At 40.5% G+C, this 21,510-nt stretch overlaps 1 protein-coding gene and 1 long non-coding RNA gene across 4 annotated transcripts; one reads left to right on the forward strand and one right to left on the reverse strand.

The window, feature by feature from the left end:
* The first annotated feature begins 1,311 nt into the window (after nucleotides 1–1,311).
* Nucleotides 1,312–12,590, forward strand: LOC126913494 (uncharacterized). Its single transcript, XR_007708895.1, has 4 exons — nucleotides 1,312–1,346; nucleotides 1,456–1,743; nucleotides 6,119–6,197; nucleotides 8,753–12,590. It is a non-coding gene; the product is annotated as an uncharacterized LOC126913494 (long non-coding RNA).
* Nucleotides 11,163–20,621, reverse strand: RAE1 (ribonucleic acid export 1). Of its 3 annotated transcripts, none has more exons than XM_035548016.2 (13): nucleotides 20,491–20,621; nucleotides 19,963–20,059; nucleotides 19,713–19,817; nucleotides 18,796–18,888; nucleotides 17,866–17,952; nucleotides 16,877–16,963; nucleotides 16,565–16,636; nucleotides 15,928–16,035; nucleotides 14,805–14,911; nucleotides 14,637–14,712; nucleotides 13,948–14,142; nucleotides 12,418–12,503; nucleotides 11,163–11,932 (listed from the first exon to the last, which is right to left on the reverse strand). In XM_035548016.2, coding segments are annotated over exons 2-13 (1,107 nt in total). In that variant the 5' UTR covers nucleotides 20,053–20,059; nucleotides 20,491–20,621; the 3' UTR covers nucleotides 11,163–11,931. The 3 variants fall into 3 exon arrangements, with proteins under 3 accessions (XP_035403909.1, XP_035403907.1, XP_035403908.1); XM_035548014.2 differs by having other exon boundaries at nucleotides 20,348–20,509; XM_035548015.1 differs by lacking the exons at nucleotides 11,163–11,932; nucleotides 20,491–20,621 and having other exon boundaries at nucleotides 12,417–12,503.
* Between the last annotated feature and the right edge of the window lie 889 nt (nucleotides 20,622–21,510).

A 21,510-nucleotide genomic window follows, 5' to 3' on the forward strand; every position in this document is an offset into this window, starting at 1 on the left:
TAATTCCTCTCCCCCCGGTGCTGGTTGGAGCCTGGGGTCTGGGAGGGGGTCCCAGACATCACTTCTCATTTGCAGTTCCCATCACCCAGAAATTCATCAGCTAGAACGTCCAGAATTGCCCCAGTGCCTTAGGTTTATTGTGCCTTTACAGCACTATCAATTGGCAGAGAAAGAAGATTATTTTTTTTTTTTGCCATGTGATAAATGCAGAGGTAACATTTTAACAGAAAAAAAAAAAAGCCATTGAAGTCTCTAAATCTCCATCTACTTTGGCTTCTGAACAACAGATTCAGTCTCTGCAGACATTTTTCTTCCACGGAGCCCACAGAGAAAAGCCAGTTATTTCAAGAGAAAGGAATGCATTAATGTCTGCACTCTGTAGTTATTCATTAATATTTTTCTTGCACCACTTCCATAGTTCTAAACACCCTATGCTTCATAAAAGAAAAAAAAAAAGCCAAGGAAAACCATTAAGCTTTTCATTCCTAAAGCACCAGACTTCAAGACTAGGACACGTTTCCATTGACTACGGTGGAAGAAAGATGGAGCTGGGCCAGCAGTGCCCACATCACCGCAACATTAACACCCCTCCGAAACAGGGACGGTCACATCGGGACCTCTGGAGCCTGTGCTTTATGCAGGGATGTGTGATGTGCAACCAGCAGCTCCCCAGCCCGTCACAGCAACAAGCCCAGAATATACCTTCGGGGCAGAATACAGCCAGAGGCCAGGGCCTCTGCGCCACTGAGTCACACCCCTTCTGTCTGCATGACTTCCAGCGCAAACTGCACATCAGCTGCTTCCTGGGCTGCCCAAGCTAGTGACAACCCAGTTGGCATTCATTCCCTGTCCCTTTACAGAGCTTCATTCTGCTCCACATGATGGCAAAGATTCAAATCATCCACACGGACTCCTGCTCCTCTGCAATGAAGGCAAGGTTCCCAGAGTTCTCAAAAGCTACCAAAGTATTTCAGTTCTCAATGCTTACACTCGTCAGGAGAAGAAAAACATCACATACTTTCTTCCTCTGTTCTCTTTTTCTTGTCATTGAGCCCCATCTCTCTAAAAGGAGGAATCCCAGTTCCTCTTCCTTCCTAGAGATAGGAACAGAAGCTCTCTTACAGGCAGAACAGAAGAAAAAAATTAGGGTAAATCCTGTTCTTAGTGAACACTTCAAGTCCCACGGTACCACTAGCATGGCTGGGGGGGGGAGCATGCATTTATTTTGCCACGCCCTGGAAAGCAGGATGGGAAATGAAATCTCCTGTCTCATGGTACAGCTATTATAAGCACAGGCTCTGATGAGCTGTTACCACAAACACAGCAGGAAAGAGAAGAGAAAATGAGTAAGGGTGGCTTTACAAGAGTTTATATATATGAACTACCTCTCTCTAACAGATGTATTACACTTATGTATTTACATTTTATATATAATATTTCTCTGCTCGTTCTTAGGATTAGTAGTCATCCTCCCCAAAACACCAACAGATTAAATCCAACCACTAGATCAAAACCGCAGGAGCTTGGCAGAGCTAGTTTTCTGACATCTTCCTGTGCTTTTACACTGATGAGAAGAGTACCTGAGAAGAGCACATTTCAGGCTTCTGTGGTCAACGGGAGCTCCCACAGAGATGGATGTATCTCAAACTATGAAGCTGCCTTGGGGAACACTGGACACCGCTTAGCATGAAGCTGAGGGGAGACTGCAAGCAGCAAGTCATGGAAGACAGGAACCCAGATCTGGTACGTGCCACTGTACAGCTGTATTTAGTTCTGTGTAGGTATTAAGAACTAAAACTGCACTGATCAATCAACAGGCTGAGAGAAAAATCATCTCTGGCAACTGTCCTTCATTTATATGTTTTGTATTGCAAACCCAGCACATCCTATTCTAATACTGATCAGGCAGAGTAAATTTAAAGATAATTCAACATAGTTGAGAGAACTCACTGGCTTTTTACTCACATTAATATATTTTTACTTACGTTAATATATTCCTTGAGGCTTATGCAAAACTGATACACATAGGCTCCTTCTGGGGGACAGACTTCAGCAGGATTATCCAAGACCTGACACGGAGCAGCTGCAGATCACCCCAAACCAAGCACCCTGAATTCTGCTGAAAAATCTTAGCAAAGGCACCGTAAGACCAAACGGGTACAGAACCACATTGAAGTAGTCCCTGTCTAAAGGAAGGAAAACAAATTATGGCCGAGGGGGTGTACACCTGGGAGGACAAGAACAGGATTAGAAAACAGGAGAAAGAGTAGCAAATTCATTGCAGGAGTAAAGCTAGCCCTGTTCCTTCTTCGCTCCATAGTCTTTCCTGTTCTTGTCCCTCCCTTAGCAGGGATGGGTAGAACAAATACCAGTGAAGCTCTGTGGTGCTCTTTTCACATACGTTTCTGCTTCTTTGGTGTCTTTGGAAGAATGGTGTTGAGACATCACATGTGGCTTGAAAGCCATTGAAGAATGTCCCTCATTTCTTACAAAATTGATGGGCTTTATTTTTAAAGTGGAGCAGGGCTACTGTGGAGCTCTGACCTTTTTCAGTTTCTGCTGCTGCGTAGCCAAGACTTCATTGCTGTAGGGTTGTGCCCTTGGATTTTGTCATGGATACCCGCTCACTGGTTATTGCAACAACAGTAGATGAAACATCCCTCTCAGATGCTCCACAGTTAAATAAGTTAGCTGAAGAGCAAGGGACTTTCTGTGGGAACTGTTTGGTTTGTTAGTTTTACTAATGCTCAGTCTGGATGCTGGCCACCAGCTAGGCTGTGAACAGTAGCGTACCAGGGAGATCTTGAGGGAGGCTGCATTCAGTGGCATTTGGTTTAGGTTATACCAGGAAATTCTGCATTTGGCCCTTTGTCTGATTTCCTGCTTCGATGCCCTGAACACACCACGACCATTGCTTAACTCAGAGCTGCTGCTGAAATGAGAATTAAAAAATAAAAATTCTTCCTCTTCAGGCCACTTTTAACAAAATATTTGAATAGATGATGTTCTTAATCAGGAGTGCTCTTCGAACAGGCTTCTGCATTAGTAGGAATCTTCCAATAGGATTTTTTTTTTTTCTGAAATACTTCAGTACTGGGGATGCTAAGCAAGCTGTATTTCCTTTGCTGGCTACACTGGTTACATAGAGCCACTAGGTAATGTTAGGAATCAAAGTCCATTGGATGGTAAATGACTTTCAATCGCTACTGCTGGGTGCTGCCACTATTGGAGCTCCCTCTGCTCCCAGCTATAAGAACAGATGAGCTGTGACAGTAAGATTCCCCACTGGTACCACCACCATCGCTGTTTCCCACAAGTTTCCCATCTGGGCTCAGCTACAATCCCGTGGCTTGATGCTCTCTCTTCCACAAGCTTTTGCACTTAGCGTACATGTTGCAGATGATGTTCATGACTATCCTGGTGGACTGCTGACAGGGGGAAAATCATCAAGACAAGCTTTACCCAGGAATAAGAGCTGGGGAAGAATGAACCACATTTGGGACCACTGACGTTTGGGTCAGCAAGGAAAAGAGCTTCCACTGGGCTCGTGGTGAAGGTGCTGCAGTTCACCTAGAGTAGTCAAACCTACATTCATCCATACTGGTATCAGCAAACTGGTGCTGGTTATTCTGCTCTTGGGGAATGTCTCCTCCATGGTCTGTGTTGTGCTGTTTATTGCAGGTTCCCCCCACTCCTGGGAGCTGTGTGTATAAATGTCCCAGTCAACTAGACTGTCTAGTAGTCTATCCAACTGGTAGGCTCAGGTATCCCAAAATCTGAAGGGAAAGAGATGGAAGGAGGAAAGAAGCAAGAGAGATACAGACCAAAAGAAAAAGTGGGGGTGTTCCTCCCTGATTTTTTATTTTTCATAGAAAATACATTTCGTCTGAGTCAAACTGCCAAACTTACAGCTCAGACTAGTTCAAAAAACGTTTCATTATTTACGTTTAATATTTACTTAGGGAAAATGTTAATTGTATCTTCAATCTTTTGTTAGCATTTTAAAAACCATAAACTACATTTTAAAATGAGGAAGCAGCGATTTCATGTTCTTTAAAGGAAAGAAGCAGAAATTTTCAGGCATTTTGAAATATTTTTTCCCAAATATTTGCTGAGCTGCTATGTTAAAACTAAGTGGTATTTTCTGATTAGGAAAAAAAAAAGAAAGAATATGCCAGAAGGTTCCTAACAATCTTTACCAGAGCTGACAGGCCCACATCCCATGGCCTTTTCATGGAATTGCACGTGACACCACAAAACAAACTGAGCAGGAACTGTCCACCCACTCCAATCACAGAATCGTTAGGATGAAGTAAAACATTCAAGAAGATGTCTCAGCTCTGCACAATTGTATGGGCACAGAAGACATTCTTAGCAGAAAAAGAAAAGTGAATTCAGAGCTGGAACACATCAACAGCACGGGCGTAGACCTCAGGTGGGCCCTTTCTATCCTGCTTCCCACAGGTGAACATGCTGGGTCTCAGCCACCTGGATTACCTCCTTAATCTGGTGGTGGTCTCTTTCCCAAACTGCTGTATTATAGATCTTAATCATACAGACTCTTCTGCCTTGCCACATCTAATAAGATAAATAATCCATATGCCCCAATATCCCCCTTCCAAGCTCTGATACTTCCAGAGGGTATTTAATGCCTGCAGAGAACCTGCCAAGTTCAGAATACTGTACACAAAAAAAGTAGATACCAGCATGAGGCCTAATTAACCTTCTTCAGAGATTTGGTTAGAAACACTTAGAGACTTGTAGTTGCCATGTTTACTCTATTCAAACACAAGGCAGCAAAGATTCATTGCAGAGCAGTGGCTGCCCAGATTATGAACACAATTGAACTGTCTAGACATCAAAACAACGTATCAACATTGGATACGAAAACCATCTCCATAGAGCCCAGAGAAGTATTTAAAAAGAAAAAAAGTTACCTGGATTGAACTTCAGGCAGAATGATTCCAGCTTCTAGGTAATCTTGAATGGCCTGAAGTATGCCTTTTTCAAAAAACCATTACCACACTGCCAGGGAAGGCAGTCACAGGCCACAGAAGGTCAAAGCTCACGAGATGGTATCATCCAGCTCTTTACAGTCCAACACTTCATTCAGTCTCCTCCAGCATCATGGTCACTGCTGAGGGGGAAAAACCATCAACAGCTTAACAGGCAATTGCCAGCAACATGATGTTCTTAACATTGCAACAGGACAGCGACATCAATGAACATGAGAACTGAAACACAGGGCGGGGGGACATTTCCTGCTAAATCTCATGGACTAGTTACTATATCATGGTTTTCGGTAGTGGATAAGCACACAGAGAAGAGCATAAGGTAATAAAGAGCGTACGTTACATATATTCTCAGAGAGAAAAAGGTTGATAGATCAGTTGATCCCTATTTGAAGTAAATTCAAGCTCAAGCATACGGGTTAGCATTCACCAGGAAATTCCCCTTCTTGGATAGGATTTCCATTTTGCCAGCCAGGAGCAGCAAGGCAAGTCCTACCTCAAAGGAGATTTTCATCAGCCTACAAGAATTAAAAACAACTCTATTGTTTCCGTTACCATAAGGGCAGCTTTGACAGCACTGTCCACAAAGACAAGGAGGCCTAGTAAGAGCAAGATAGTAGCAAGCAAGTTCTCAGATGACTCTGTGATAGGAAAGTTACTAGCGGTGAACTTTTCCCTGAACCTAGCCATGTTCACAATAGTTTGGAGAGTTCAATAATCTTCTCTTTCATTTCCCCATCGCTGCTGGCAGGACCACCAAATAAAGGTGCTCAGATGATGAACTGGATGACCTAAGCCATTGTGAAAGACATAGGTCAGCATTAGAGAAGGCCTCGAACGGCAGCACGCAGCCTATGTTTGAACAATAGCTCGATAGAAGAGAAAGGGTTCAATGGAAATGGTTTTGCTAAGCTGTTCTCTTTTAACAGACATTTCCCATCTTTCTGTGTTTTTGTGAAAAGCTATTTCAATCCAGTGAATGCACTTCTGAAATGCTGCACACTGTTTGATGTCTGACAACTTTCAACAGATGTAGAAGTTGTTCTTTACATACAGGGTACCATCCCATAAATTAAACATAAACAACTAATTAATGATGTTGACAGCTTTAGACCACGAACGAACTTATGTAGAAGGTTTCCAAGGAAAAGAGTCAGATGTCTGCAGAAAGCAATTACCTGTCAGGTAAGTGATATCTGTTCTTCTGAGTCCGTATAAATCCCACTCAAGTGTTACATCAGGAGCAGGGCAGACAACCATCCTTCCAAAATAAATAAATAAATAAATATTGTATTTTTTTAACTCTAGTTTTCATCATTTGAAAATAAACATCCTTTTCTACAGCAGGTAGACAGCTAGATTCCAGTTTGAGTACTTTATTGAGTACAATAATTGTGGCCTTTTATAAGCAAAATGCATCTCCCTCTCTTGTAGATTAGATGCATTGTAGGCCAGCAGAGAAAGGACTGAGCCATTTGACAGTGGCTCAGAAAAGAGTATTTGAAATTAAACCTTTCTGGGAGAAGGCACAACTGTTATTAAATACTTTAGAAAGGCTTGAAGAAAATCTATTGGGTTTTACTTACACAGCGTTCCCAGGAAGTGAACATGATTATTCTCATCTGGTCCAGCAAACCAAAGAATGCAGCACTATTAATGACTTGCATTTAAGAAACATTAATGGCAGGAAGCATTCTGTATCAAACTACAAAACATTTGTTAATACGCCATAAAGTAAGGAGACAGACTCAGTCGACTCAGGTATTTAACCATCAGTTTTCAGCTTTTTCCTATTATTACAACAGGCTCATTATCATCTTAGTATATACACATTTCACGTATATAAAGCTGTTAAAGCCTGCAAAATATATACTGGATAGTAAAGGGTAAACATTCCCTTTTCAGAATTAAGAGCACTACCTTAATCTTTTATCTAGGCCTGTTTTTCAGCGGCACTTGATACGGGAGCTATACGAAACAGTTCCTTGAATACATAAAGCCAGAGATTGAGTTACACATGATTCAAGATCTATGCCACTCGTAAGACAAAAGCTCCTATATTACCTGGCACATGCCTGCTAAATTATTGAAGTGCCTCTTCAAACTGAATATATTCACTGGATAATTAGTCAACAGAAGAAAACAGTCTCTCTTTACAAAGCCAATGTTGACAGGTATTGTATCTTTTACGCACCGTTTAAATGAAATATTTGCAGAACTGATGCAACACAAACATTTGGAATTGCTCTACCAACGTGAAACTTCCAGGGGCACATGGCCCCCTTTGTGTTACTGCCTCAACCTCCCACTGCCTTACGAGCAAATCCTCAATAGCGTGAACATTTTTTAACTGAAGCAGCGCTATCCCCATTTCAGAACCAGGTAAATGGCAGAAATAAATGGAGGTTTGCTTTGCATTTGAGGAACTAGCCTGATCCAAGTGAAATAGATACTTGTAATCCTCACTCCAGTCCTGTGCTGTGTCAGACTCTGCTGCTGCGTCAGGCAGGACTGAGCTGGGGCAATGCAGACAGCTTGCTGCCACTTTAACTCGTAGCACTTGCAGCCGCAGTATGCCAGCGTGCCACTCCTGTGCCTGCATTCTCACAAGCTTGTTTCCTGCTGCAGGTTGTTGGGAACACAGGCTACTCCATGGGTGCATGTTGCACAAGGAAAGCAACTAGCATCTGTCTGCTGAAACCGCCAGGGCCAGCCAGCTGATGTTGCTTTGTTTATTTTGACCTGGCAAGGGAAGAACAGTAGCAGTTTCCACAATTAAAATGGCTGTCCTACTGCTGGGAGCAGTGTGGTGGTCTCTCTATTGCCTATACCTAAGTTTACCTCAAAATAAGAATTAGATGGCTTTCAGCCCTGGCTTGAACATGAGCTGTAGGACAAAACAGTTCTACTAACTCTGACTCACAGCCTACGGTGTGCAAAGAAGACATTCTGTCAACGCAGACTTCTCTATTTTTCTAAACTTGCCCCAGGGGCAAAATAGCTATGTGATGTAAACAAGCAATTAAAACCAAATACTGTAACTCCAGACTATTCCTCCCTTTCATTATTTCATGCATTTGACAGCTTTGAAAATGAAAATCCTAAAAATTTGAAATTCAATGTCTTTGAAGTGCACTTGTTTTTAAATAACTCATCACTGAAGCTTACCTGTTTGGTTTTACTGAAGTATTTCAGTTAGCTTTTTTTTTTTTCCCTTCAAGAGAACCAGTTTAGAAAAACTAACAAACAAACAAAAAAGCCATCTTGCCAGTTTTCAACCTAGAGTCTCCTTTTATGGTCGAAGTTCATAAAATTTGGCTTAAAAAACTAAATTTATTCAAATGTTTGCAGCCAGTAATCCAGTTGATATGCTTGCTCACTCAACTCCACCCTCACCTAATTCTCAACTCCTTAAACTTCTGGTCTCCAAACATAGTATCAACACCTTTAATACTACTTAGGTTGCCAAAACTCAGGCAGCCGTACAGATGAGTCTCTTAGTAGCTAAGGGAACACCTCATAGTTTGTTCTAAAAATGTCTTAGCTTACACTTACGGAAAGGTATCACGTACACACCTGTAAAACTCAAATTAAAAAGAAAACATTGTCATGTTCTTGCATTCTGTATTTTGGGCTACCTTGATATTACAAATAATTTTGAAGTTTTTTTTTTTTTTTTTGGGGGGGGGGGGGGCGGTTTTGTTTTCAGCACCAAACTTAAGATTTCAAATGCATTTCAGCTAATACAGAGGCAAGAACTGTCGAAGGGGCACCATACCTCATCACCTACCTCACATGCAGTAGCTCTGTCTTTTCTGCACAGAGAACTTCAGCGGAGCCCAGCAGGTGTGCAGCAGTTCCGGCTGCCCGCAATGCTTCTCCTGAAGCCATCAATGCTGCCACCTCCTGGCATAAACGGAGATTTACAGCAACAGGTTTAAATGACATTTAGTGCATTATATGCTTTACTGCAGCTGCTGGTACAGAAAATTTTCTTAGGTAGTTGTTTTCATTCTGAGTTTATTCCATTCGCTATTTTTTGTTGCAGTACTAGCGATGAAGCGATGGTTCTCATTTGGCTGGTAAGCAGAAAAACCTCGGAGAAACGTACATGGCAGAGCACCATTAAAAACTATTCCTTCTTTTTAAGAAAGTATGAGCTATAGATCTTTCATACATTTTGCAGAACTCAGCATTTAATCACGACTAAATCCGACCAGGCATAAGCAGCAGTTTTCCTAAGATTTTGCACTTTTATCTAACACCACCCCCAATCCAAATTCACTCCTGACCTAGGATACTAGGTTGGAGTACTCACCAATTCATCTATTGCATTTCCATCTGATACATTCTAAGTTAAAACACTCCCTGACTACTTGCAACTCTGCAAGCATGTCTTGCTTTCATTTGTCAGAGAAACTTTTTGTCAATTGTTTAATAAAGTATATTTCAGAAAACTTATAAACTGACATGCATGACCACTGACGTATGAGACTAGCAGGAGGAAGGTTAAGGTAGCTCATCTAAATATGTTTATAAAGGGTCCTGGTGAGTTTTTTGGAGCTTAAACTGAGTTGCTCTTTACTCCAAAAATAAATTTTCTGCAATGAAAACATGAACCTTTAATATTAAATTTTAAAAGTTACTTACCACTTTTTGTTAATAAATCTAGCATTCCTATGGTTGGCTTAGGGTGCATACATTAGAATCTTACATTCTACTTCAAGATTTTTGGACACGCAACTGCCAGTGAATAGCAAGTTAATACATTTCTGGGATGTCTGTAACGTTGAATTGCAAATGAATAAGCTCTCACTTATGTTTGAGGCTTGAAGGGATACAGCTGTGTGTACTTTACACGAGAACATCACAATAATTCCAGGGAGGAGTAAATTGCCAATGCATTCTCTTAACTTAGGTAATGGAAAACAAACCAGTTCAAAGTTTGAGTCTCGTCTTCCCAACTGAATATATCTGATGTGAATATATCTGATGTGCATAGCAACGTAATGGAAAATATGCTCTTCTAAAATTAGTCTGAACGATTAATGCAATGACTAAATAATTCTGAAGCCTGAGAGATAAAAAGAAACTGAATCCAACAGGAGAATAAGTACTTATTAATACAAACTCTACTACCATACAAGAGACTTACCACTGCTAGCTCTGTAAGGAAAATATATTTTGGCTAAACTCAGTATCTTCTTAAGCAGGTGCAACTCCATGGGAACCACTGTAAGTGCACATGCTGAACTAGGACGAATCTATTTTCTCCTACTTCATTCACATTATGTATTTAAAACAAAGAAACAGAATTTTTAAACAAAAGACAGATGATACATTCCATTCTTCCCTATTTACACCAGTGGGAGTTCTGCACACAGAATTTATTTCTTTTGCCATCAACAGTCGCACACACAACCTTGAGTATGCTAGCTGCTTGCTGGCATTCATTTGACTGAGAAGATTGGAAAAATGTGCTAATAGCCAAAAATTACAGCATAACAATCAAAATTAAAAAAAAACAACACCCTTAACAAAAAACAAGATAGGTTTGAGCCAACAACCAGCCACTGCTGCAGCTGCTGGGAACTCTTTGCTATCTTAAAGAAAACGAATAGTCTCTGAACGTGAAAACTAAAACCACATAAACATAGAAGTAGTAGGAAAAAAAGGCATCTTGAGAAACAAAGCCCAGAAAAGAGCATCTTTAAACAACAGCAGCATGGACTTTTCCTCAAATATACACCAACTAAGCGATGCACACTAAGCAGGAACTGATGAACACTGTAAAGAAACAAGTCTGAAGTTAAGGGGCCAGTAAGCCAGAGATTTTGAAGACAGTTATGATTCATTTGTACTAAAGACTAATTGTCAGGTGCACGGCTGTTGCGATAGAAGGAATTTGACTCATTCTCATAAAACAAAAGGCCTTTAACATTAGTCCTCTAAATTCTTTGCGGCAAAACCACAGGAATGATTTGTAATGAAACAGCAACTGGAAGCTGCATTAGATTTCCAGATAAGGCAGTTAGGGAAGAAGTACTTTACTTTTAGAAAACGTATCTGAGCTGCAGTGAAAGGACAAGAAGCTGCTTTTAGAAGCAAAGCACACTAGCTTACCCATGTGATTATACCAGAACTATTCAATATAAGAAAACGTTTAGTAAAAATTTTATTTGAAACATAGCATGTATCCATAACCACGTGTTACAGCATACAGTTTTACAGAGAATTTGTACAATATGACAAGTATTTTTATACATGCGGCATCCCCCCGCCCCCATTTTTTAGTCATCAGACAAAAAGAGTTAAACAGGAATAATAAGCATTCACTTCTAAAAAGAAACTTTGGCATGTATACAACTGGATAGTTAAAAGTAAACAGTGGTAGATTCAAGTCAGAGACGCACATTGTTGTAACTTTTCTTCACAGCATTTTGATCAGCATTAACCTCACCAGCACTATTTTCTAGTTAATACAAAAATGATTATTCAGTCCAGAACCCCCTGTTAAGGGGCAAAAAGAGTTAATAGAGATGTAAAAGAACCAACTTTTAACTCTAAAAATAACAGTTTTAAAGCAGTTCAGGCCACACATTTTGCACTCCTTGGTTTGGTCATGAACAGAACAAAACCTTTAATGGACTGCTCATATTACTGAACTATACATCACTTGGCACAACTGGCAGGGTCTCCTTTGGACTAGAATGAGTATTGTTGGTTCAAAAGTCACGCGCATTGCTGGAGTGTAAGAATAAAGGAAAGCAGAATTTGCACTGTGCCCATCTTCTGTCTTGAGTTTCTGTCACTGCTATTGGTCACTTACATACCTACCAAATTCATCCAAACCAAAGGGAAAACAATTTGCAAGGCCTTTCTTCCTGGCATACAGCAGACAGTACTTCCACTTTAAAAATCTGAAAACAATGAAAGGACTCCTAAATACTAAGACACAACAAGCCTCCTTTGAAAGAGCTACTTGCAATTCTTCAAGTATTTAGAAAAAATACAGTATTTATATAACTTCTCCAGAACTATTATAATTAACATATTTTTATGTAGTACTAATTGAAAACAAATACAGAGATACAAATGGGTGAGCTTCTAAGCAGGAGCAACTGATGTTTAAATTTTGCTGCAATTTCATTATTGCTGTGGAATAGACAGTGGTTAAATCCTGTGAACAGTAGCCTCTCTCTTATGCACATCAAAGTATCTTATTTGAAAAAATGTCCTCCAGCAAGTCAGAACACATTTGATACAATTTTTAGAGATCCTGCTAAATGTCAGAGATCCAAAGTTGACTGAACCATGGTGCAACAGGGCACAAGTGGCAGAAGAGCAGTGGAGTAGAGGCATGAATGGCAGAAAAACAGTAAACACAAGTCAGACTCATACTCACTACTTCTTATTCCGAGGCTTTAACTCTTCTGCTGCATTTCGCAGAAAAATGTAGTTTTTCTTTTGTGGGTTATAAAATTCATGACCCTAAAAAAAAGAAAAACCATCTCTGTTTACTTTCTTCAAAGAGAAAATACTAACATTACAATTTAAGGGACATTTGTCTACAAATCCAAAAAAATACAAAAAAACTTCATTAAAAAAAGAAATCAAAAAGCATCTCTAAGCTTTGATTCATAGATGCAACGTAAGAGCCCTGTGCTTTTTGTTTGTGTCAATCTAGGCAGAGAAGAAACCAAAACTTTAATGCGTACTTAGTTTCACTTTGTGTTTTTGTTCCTATCTTTTATATGAAACAAGGTCACATTTATTTACAAAATGAAGCCCAAGTTCTGCAGGCAACTGCAATGCAAATACAACATTCTGCATATTGACATTATTTACATACATATTACAAACTCAATACACAAATATTCAAAAAGCAGGGAGAGTAAACAGTAATAAAGCTGTTAAAGTGCAATGCACAACTTGAAACTTACCAAATCTACTTCGTAGAAATGGTTCCAGAAAATGAACTTAGTACCTACTGGTTAACAGATCTGAAAGGTACTGTGGTACATAGCTGCCACTGCAGTCTACCCAAGCATTTAGAACAGAATTCATCTGCCCCAGCATCTAACAAAGTTATCTTACTTTGTGCAGCATTCATAAGACTAAATACAAAGAAGTAAATTTAAATTTTACTCTCTTCATGGCATGCAATAGAGTTCATTTGTGTGATTTCTGCACTCATTTCAGTCAAAAATGCTGTAACTATCATCCTCAAATTTAACAGCACTAGTTATAACTATTCCATTATTAACTATTCGCCATTCCATTAAAACTCAGTTACATTTCACCCTTGCAGTCCCCTTCTTAAACAATTAAGAATTGATTCTCCACGTTATGGTTTGTTGATTCTCTTGCACCTTGATGATTTGTTTTTGACTCAAGTTTGGAAAATAAATAGGTAAGTGCCACCACAGCAAGGCACACTGACTGGTTCTGGAAATTTAGTATATGAAATTCAAACACTGGCTTAAGTGTTTACAACCAAAGCTACGGCTTGTTTTTTTCCCTCTTTTTTTTTTTTTAAGTTAAAAAGAATCTGCATAAGCAGCAGAGACATGCATTTCAAGGATTTGTGAGAACCTGTTAGCATGCCATATTGCCTGGTGACTTTCCCCACAGCAGAATGTGTGAGCAACAAGAATGACTTCTGAATCATGTAATTTACATTTTGTTCACCCACATTTGCAAAATAGCCTTGTTTAGCGTTCTTACACAACTGCTAAAAACCAAAGAATGCACTGCTTTGGTGTTACATTTCATCAGATTTCTGCCTACAACGACCACTGTACATTTTCTTGCAAGCCTATGAAGCTAGAAAGACTCTACCACTATTTATAAAGAACAGTAAAAGCCTCCTGTGGAAAGGAAGTCTTCTTAGTTGTTAACTGCCAATGTGAACATGCGTCTACACCTCTCTTACCTTTGACCAATCGTAACTGGAAGCATATGCAAATATATTCCCATTATGGTTGAAACAACAAGCAGATATTGGCTGGTCAAGTTGTTCCGATGTTTTTAGCTTTGTTCGTGCATCTTTATCCCAGAAGCTGAATCTACCATCAGATCCTACTGTTGCAAGAGTACCGTGGACAGGATGAAATGCTATCCCGTTCACCTGCAGAATCATACAAAATACCACGTAAAGCACCACACGTACACAGACGATCAGAACACTCACAACATGTGCTGAATCCTGAAAGTAAATACAACTACAGATAGCTCTTATCTTTTTAAAGCGTTTCAACAAGATATGAATCAGAATCAGATATTTTTTGAAACAAAACACTGAAGCAACAAGGAAAGAATCTTTACTGTAGTACCTAAAACTTCAATGGATATTACAGAATATACTAACAATTGGTTCAAGAATCAGCAAAATTAACAAGCGTAATCTCCACCAAGATGATGTAATGAGTAGCTGATTTGGCTTTTGTTTTAAAGGAATTGCAAAAGTTTCTCTTTCCTCTTCAAGTATGGCCATGACTGCACTTTAAGCATTAAGTCTAAGATAACTTTATACAAAACGCATATTGATGGAGAACAAATAATTCACAGCAGGTTTTACATTAAAAACATATGCTACCCTATCGATATATTCTCAGTACTTACTGCATAGATATCCTGAGGTGCTGATGTGTTTGTTCCATTGGAGCGATGACATTTGAAAGTGAAATTATCTTTTGCACTGAAAAGGGAAAAAAAAAAAGGGAAGTCTTTTTATATTCTTCACTGTAAACTGAGCAATAAATAAAGGATAATTTAATAAGCAATACTCACGGATTTGGGGGGTTGATATAATGAATAGCTACTCTTCCTTCAATACTTCCAAGGGCAAATCCAGTAGGTTTGTTCACTTTGTCTTTAAAAATAGCAACACAGCGATGCTAAATTTGAGAAAGAAAGTATTTCAGAAGCTTGAAGGACAGATCTTCTGAATGCTGTTTTGCACAGGCACGCCAAACACTACGTACAACAATGCAAAGTAAAGCACAAACAGAACGCGTCAAGAGGAGTGAGTCAAATTCTACTCAGAATTTGGGCCACGTTATTTACATTTCTGAATCCTTATGGAGATCAGCTATAGAAATTTCCTCATGAGAAAAAATAAAGTCTATATACTTAACAACTCAAGTGAAGAAAAGACCTAAAACATTATGAATAGTAGATGACCCAAACTTAAAATCCACAAACATCTATTTTATTTCTACGTTTCATTCGAATACCAGATATGAATGAAATATAATCAATCCCACCTTCATGGAATACAATTGTCATTCTACTTGTAGGCTATAACTATTTGCAAAATTTCAAACAACCAATAAGAAACAAAATCATGAGTTATAATACAGACTCAATAGCAGGTTGTCTTCCAAACTCTCTTTCTAACTCTTGCAAAGGCCCTGCACAGAACGGGTCTGCAGGACATGACAAGACTCAATTTTAATGCTGTGCACATGAGTATATGAATTTATTTATAGCTGAAATAATTTTGCGATTCTTAGGCAAAATGTGGATTTGTATTAAATAAATTGTATTTGTATTAAATAAATTGTATTTCTCTAATGAATGTTTCCGAAATTATTTGTACTTCGTATACAATAGATTTAGATAAGATCAGTGAAGGAGGAAGGAAAAAGGTCATCTCAAAACACTTTTGATGAACTCAGGGGTACTGCATGAAACTCGTTTCAATCCATGCAACCCCACCATGGGAAGCAAACAGACTCAAACGTGTAGGCAGTGGTATTTTATTTTAATATACCACCATAATAGAAGTCAAAGTAGGCCGTGTGCCCTACTAAGATAAAGGACGCCATCTTTGAAACAGCTTTTTAGCAAAACCAGCAAGTCCAGAATTTCAATCTGTATAAATACACTTGTAATAAATATAATCATTTACCTGGTGTTTAAGAGGCGATTCTATTCTTCTAAATTCAGATGGTTGGTTCTCTAACTGATAAACTATCAAACCCCTTTCAGCAGTGGCCACAGCAGCCATAGGATGAACCTAGGTAAGGTTATAAAACAGGTTGGAAGAGAGGCAGTTGTGTTCACAGCATGACAGAAAACTCAACGACAAAGTACGACAGTTTATTATTTTGCAGAAATCCCTGAAGAATTTAAAGGAATCAGACTATTTTCGGGGCAGGTGGGAGGGAAAGTGTTCACCTGTAGGCTTATTTTATAACAAAACAAATCAGTTCTTCCCTACCACTGAGAACCATATCAAAAATCTTCTAATTATTAGATGACTTTTCCAATACAAATTGCAATAGTGGTACACAACCTCATCCACAAATATGGGTAGGTCAGTTCTAGTGTTGACTTGTCTTCGTGATGTTAAAAAGATTCCAAGCCTACTTTGCATGATGCAAGTACCTGTTTTCCAGAAATTTGATCAAGAACATCAACGTATGTTTTATGATTAAGATTACAAAAAGATCAAATGCTAGGTCTGCATTTAGCGCTAACCTACAGAAGCCTCAAAGACTACCAGACAACCTACTGACACCAGTTTACTCTATTTCATGGCTTACCACATCTGCACAGTAACATCTTTCAGGGAGCTGCAGTGTCATCATAGGTGTTGGTGAACGGGTATCCCAGAACTGATGGAAATAAAAACAAACAAATTTAGGCTTGGAGTTGAGGATACACCATGCAAACTACTTTAGAAAAGAGGAAGTATTACCAAGTTGTTTCATTCCTGTCTATAGTCAGAGAGCTTACTTCACCCTTTGTGAAGAAAGCTTCAGTGTGTTTAACAAAATATTTTCACATTAGACTAATATTTTCATAAAAAGATTATTAGCATGCTTCGTGTCCATTTGTTCACGTAAAAATCACACCTTCAAAGTTTTATCCCAGCTTCCTGTCATCACACAGCTATAATTTGGTGCTTTAATCCAGTGGATAGTCTTCACAGGAGCGTCATGCTGAAGAAGAAAAAAGACAAAATACACATACTAAGGTAACAGCCCACATTTCTTGTTTACGTTTCTCATATTTTTGCATGTATTTACACTTTTTAAACCATTCAAGAAAAACAATTATTTTAGTCACAGCAATTAGGATAAAGGTTGCAGGTCGTGACCTTACTGTGTTCTTTAGCGTTGCAAAATCATCCACAAAGGAAAAAAATGACTCCTGAAGCAAAGAACTACAAACAAGTCACCCTATACAGGAAGTTAATCAAAGCAGAAATACAAACTATGAAAAGAAGAATTTCCTATTTATTTATGAATAAAATAAATAATGTTAAGGAAAAAAAACTTTTGTTTTTTTCCTCTTCTGACAATGAGTACAGAAGAGAGGCCTATGTTAATTAAACCAACAAGATTTTTAAATCAAGGATAAGATATCAGCAAAAAGCTGGTATTTGTGAAAGTAAATTCACCAGTGTTATTATTTTCTTTACCCTATAATTTTTAAGTGGAAAAAGGAAGGCTAAACCAATCTATAATGAAATCAGGAGATAAGCGATAGCAGGTACTAGGCACCTAAAACAATGCAAGATATCTGAAAAAAACATGTAGGCTCAGACCGTGTAATTAGCATGCAGCAGGGTGACTTAGCAACATCACAGCGGTGATGGAAAGAGATCTCAGGTAAAGTAGAAGGAACAGCTGCACAGGCTACTCAAATCACTTTGATTGCTTATCTCCCTATCTATAACCACTTCAATATCTCAACAAAATAAAAGGCATTCTGCAATCTCTTTCTCATATAGCAGTATCTACTTTGTAAGCACTAGACGTTATCTTAATTAACTAACAAAGGTAGCTTTTAATAAAAACAGAGAAGAGAAAAAAATTATACCAATTAGCTTGGGACTTACTTGTGCAATCTGAATAGCTTGATTACTATTGAGATCCCACATTTTGGCAGTTTTATCACAGGAAGCAGTAAATACTTTACTTCCATCCTGAAAAACAAGAAACAGCCTAAGAGATTAAATATATCTGCATCATGCAATACCTACCAGAAAATTTTCAGGTCTTATTCTAATACAATAACATTAATGTGACATACACAGGGATTGCAAAACGAAAGAAACATAATGGAAATTTCTTTACAATACTTAGAACAGTTCAAAACAAACTTCAGAACAGGTATTTCTTCATGCTTACCCATTACTGTTTCCTTATACCTATAGAGCAGTAACAAAGATAAGGTAAAATGCAAAAATAATGCAAAAATATTCAGTATGTAGTTAGAAAGCTTTTTGGGAGGAGACGGTTGCTTTTGTTACTGCCTTTTTTTTTTCCTTGTACTTTGAAACATTATGTAAACAGTCCTGATAAAACCTTTAAACATTTTGCTGGTCAAGTCATGACTAGCCAATTTCAGACTGTGTACGTTTGCTGTAAATATACTTCTGCAGAATTCCATGGGCATGGTAAAATCTTATAAGAAACACATTCTATATTGTGAAAAATACACATTCAATGAAAATTCAGCTTAAAATACAGTTTCAGATTTAAGGTTCTTCATTCGAGGCCTTTTCTAAATTTTGTTTTAAACCAAACAAGAAAACTGTGCTAGCTATTACCTAGCTTTAAATAAGTCCTTAAACACTTTTACCCATCTCATCTGCCCACATCGATCTATTCTATTAGAACATGCTTAGCACACATTTACAGTCACACAGGTCTATACAATAACCAGAGGATTTATCACATGTGGCACTCGTGTCTCTGGAAACCACATGCCAACTTATTTAGGTTTATCGTTAACACTGATTGTTTATTTTTAAATAGGGACATACATCACTCCAGCAGCCATCTAGTACAGGCCCTGTGTGCATCTGCTGAGCCTTTGGAATTGTCTGTCCATTATCCTGAACCTCCCAGCAGCGAACCTGGAACAGGAGACACAGATATAGATGTAACATATTAGTACTATCAACTTCTCATCGTGAAGATCCCAGCCTCAGTTTATTATATGATTACAAACACCAAACTGTTTTTTGAACCAACTGAAACCTTGTTTCCGCTATGTTCCCTTCACCTAAACAACCATCCACACTCAGCCCCACAATCCCACGGCTGAAGCGCCTTATGCGTGCCTCACGTAACAACTCACAGTGCTCTACTAGGGAACCCTTAACTGTCAGCTGCAAGCTGACGATTGCAGGGCACCAGCCAACAGACCAAACAGAACAGTTAAAAGCTGCAATCAATTTTTGTTTTCCCCTCCCTGATTGCGTCAGTTGGGATCAAACACTTGGATCCAAACAGAAATTTCAGCAAGGCTATAGGAGCTTAATTTTTTTTGAGACTATCCTGTCAAACCAGCTAAGATTTACCACTGCATGCATCGTTCTTCCACTGGGCAAATTATAACTATGTCAGTCTAATTCTATAAGAAAATGAAGCTGAAAAAGAAAAGTTAGAAAAAAGCAAACAACAAAGTAATAAAAACCTAACAGGAATAACATTAATTACATATTCTGAGCAGAACTTTAAAACCATAGGCAGAGGAACGACTTATACAAATATCACAACGCAGTCTCTCAGATAAAGCTGCTGTATCAAAATTTTTAGTGCCCAGGCATTCAGAAACAAATCTGCAACTGCAGAGAAAGATCTTCAGTTGCCCTAGCCTAAGTCTTTAGGACATTTTGCACTTTAGGCACTAATGCTTTCACTTTATTCATCTGTAGGCCTCACTGCGAGTACTTACATCGTTTGCCCACGATCCTGCTATTAGGAAGTTACCCGGCAGTGTCGGCGGACTAAACGCTAAACAAGATATGCTGTCATCAGGTGGAGACGTTACTTCAATATCCTGTAAAGGACAGGAGACAAAATAAAATTAGCCATACTTGAAAACTGTGTCACTGAGCTCCTGTGACTCCTCCGGGATGAGTTAGGTCGCACTGCTGCGACACACCACGACGCAGCGGTGCTCCCACAGGGGTTAACACAGGTACCTTCATCGGGTTATGGTTATCCGCAGTGGTACTGCCAAACATGCTGGTACCTCCCGTACCGAACCCCGAGGTTGATCCAAAAAGACTCATCCTTGCTCTGCAAACGAGAAAACGTCCCTCTAAGATCCACAAGGCCCGCGGGCACCCCTCACGCTGCGTCCCACCACAGCCACCACGCGCAGAACACCCTTCGCCCCAGCCAGGAGGCAACCAAATATACAAAAACACGGGAAACTCCAAATGAGAACAAAAGGCATTTCTGGCTGCAGCCGAGTCCCCGCCACCCCCCCGGCAGGCCCCGGCCGCAGCCCCCCTCCAGCCGCGCCCCGCCGAGCGCCCGGCCCGCAGCCCCCAGCCCGCAGCCCCCCTGCGGGGCCCGGCCTACGCCGCGGCCCGCGGGGCAGGCAGGAGGCCCCGCGGGCGGGACAGCGCCATGTCGCGGCGGTCCCGGCGCCCCGCGGCCGTCCGGGGGCCCCGTTAGAACCGGCCCCAGGCCGTTGCGGGGCTCGGGGCGCAGCCCGCGCTCACCGAGGGGCAGCTCCCCGTGCAGGCCGCGCCGAGCCGCGCAGGCGCCGCGGACAGCGGGGAGGTGGCGGCGCCTGCGCCCAGAGCGGGCCGGGCCCGGGGGCGGGCAGCGGGGCCCCGCTAAGGGGGCTCGGGGCTGAGGGGCGTGGGAGCTCGGTTACCGCACCTGCGGGGGGCCGCGGGGCTTGTGGGTGGGCTCTGACGCCGCGCTGGGCGGTGCTTTGCTTGTGAGGTGTGTGTTTGTTTGTTTGTTTTTATTTTTTTTTCCCCGAGGAGGAGGGATTTAAGGAGGGCAGGCGGGTGGAAGCGGTTCCAGCTCCGCTTAAATACTGCAGGGACACTAAATGCGGCTAGTGGTAGGGAAACTCGACACGTTTAAATTCGAGTGGAGTTAGGCGGTGGTAGAAGCTTCTGCGAGGATTGTGGAAACTCACTCAGTGTCATGAAAACAGTCTTATATAAGGCCAGGTGCAGAACCACAGAATTGTTAGGTTGGAAAAGACTTCCAAGTTCATCTGGTCCAACCATCCCCCTACCACCAATGTCACCCACTGAACCATGTCCCTAAGCACCATGTCCAACATTTCCCTGAACACCCCCAGGGACGGTGACCCCACCACCTCCCTGAGCAACCCCTTCCAATGTCTGACTGCTCTTTCTGAGAAGAAATGTCTCCTCATTTCCAACCCGAACCTCCCCTGGCACAACTTGAGGCCATTCCTTCTAGTCCTATCGCTAGTTACCTGTGAGAAGAGGCCAACCCCCAGCTCCCCACAACTTCTTTTAAAGTTCTTCCCTGAGCCTCCTCTTTTCCAGACTAAACCCCAGTTCCCTCAGCGGCTCCTCACAGGACTTGTGTTCCAGGCCCTTCACCAGCTTCGTAGCCCTTCTCTGGACACGCTCCAGGGCCTCGATGTCCTTCTTGTACTGAGGGGCCCAAAACTGAACACAGCACTCGAGGTGCAGCCTCACCCAGACTACTTGTCTCCTAATCTTGCCCTCTTACAGCAATGACTGTCACGT

Source organism: Cygnus atratus, chromosome 16 (genome assembly GCF_013377495.2).
Source record: "Cygnus atratus isolate AKBS03 ecotype Queensland, Australia chromosome 16, CAtr_DNAZoo_HiC_assembly, whole genome shotgun sequence".
NCBI classification, from domain to species: domain Eukaryota; kingdom Metazoa; phylum Chordata; class Aves; order Anseriformes; family Anatidae; genus Cygnus; species Cygnus atratus.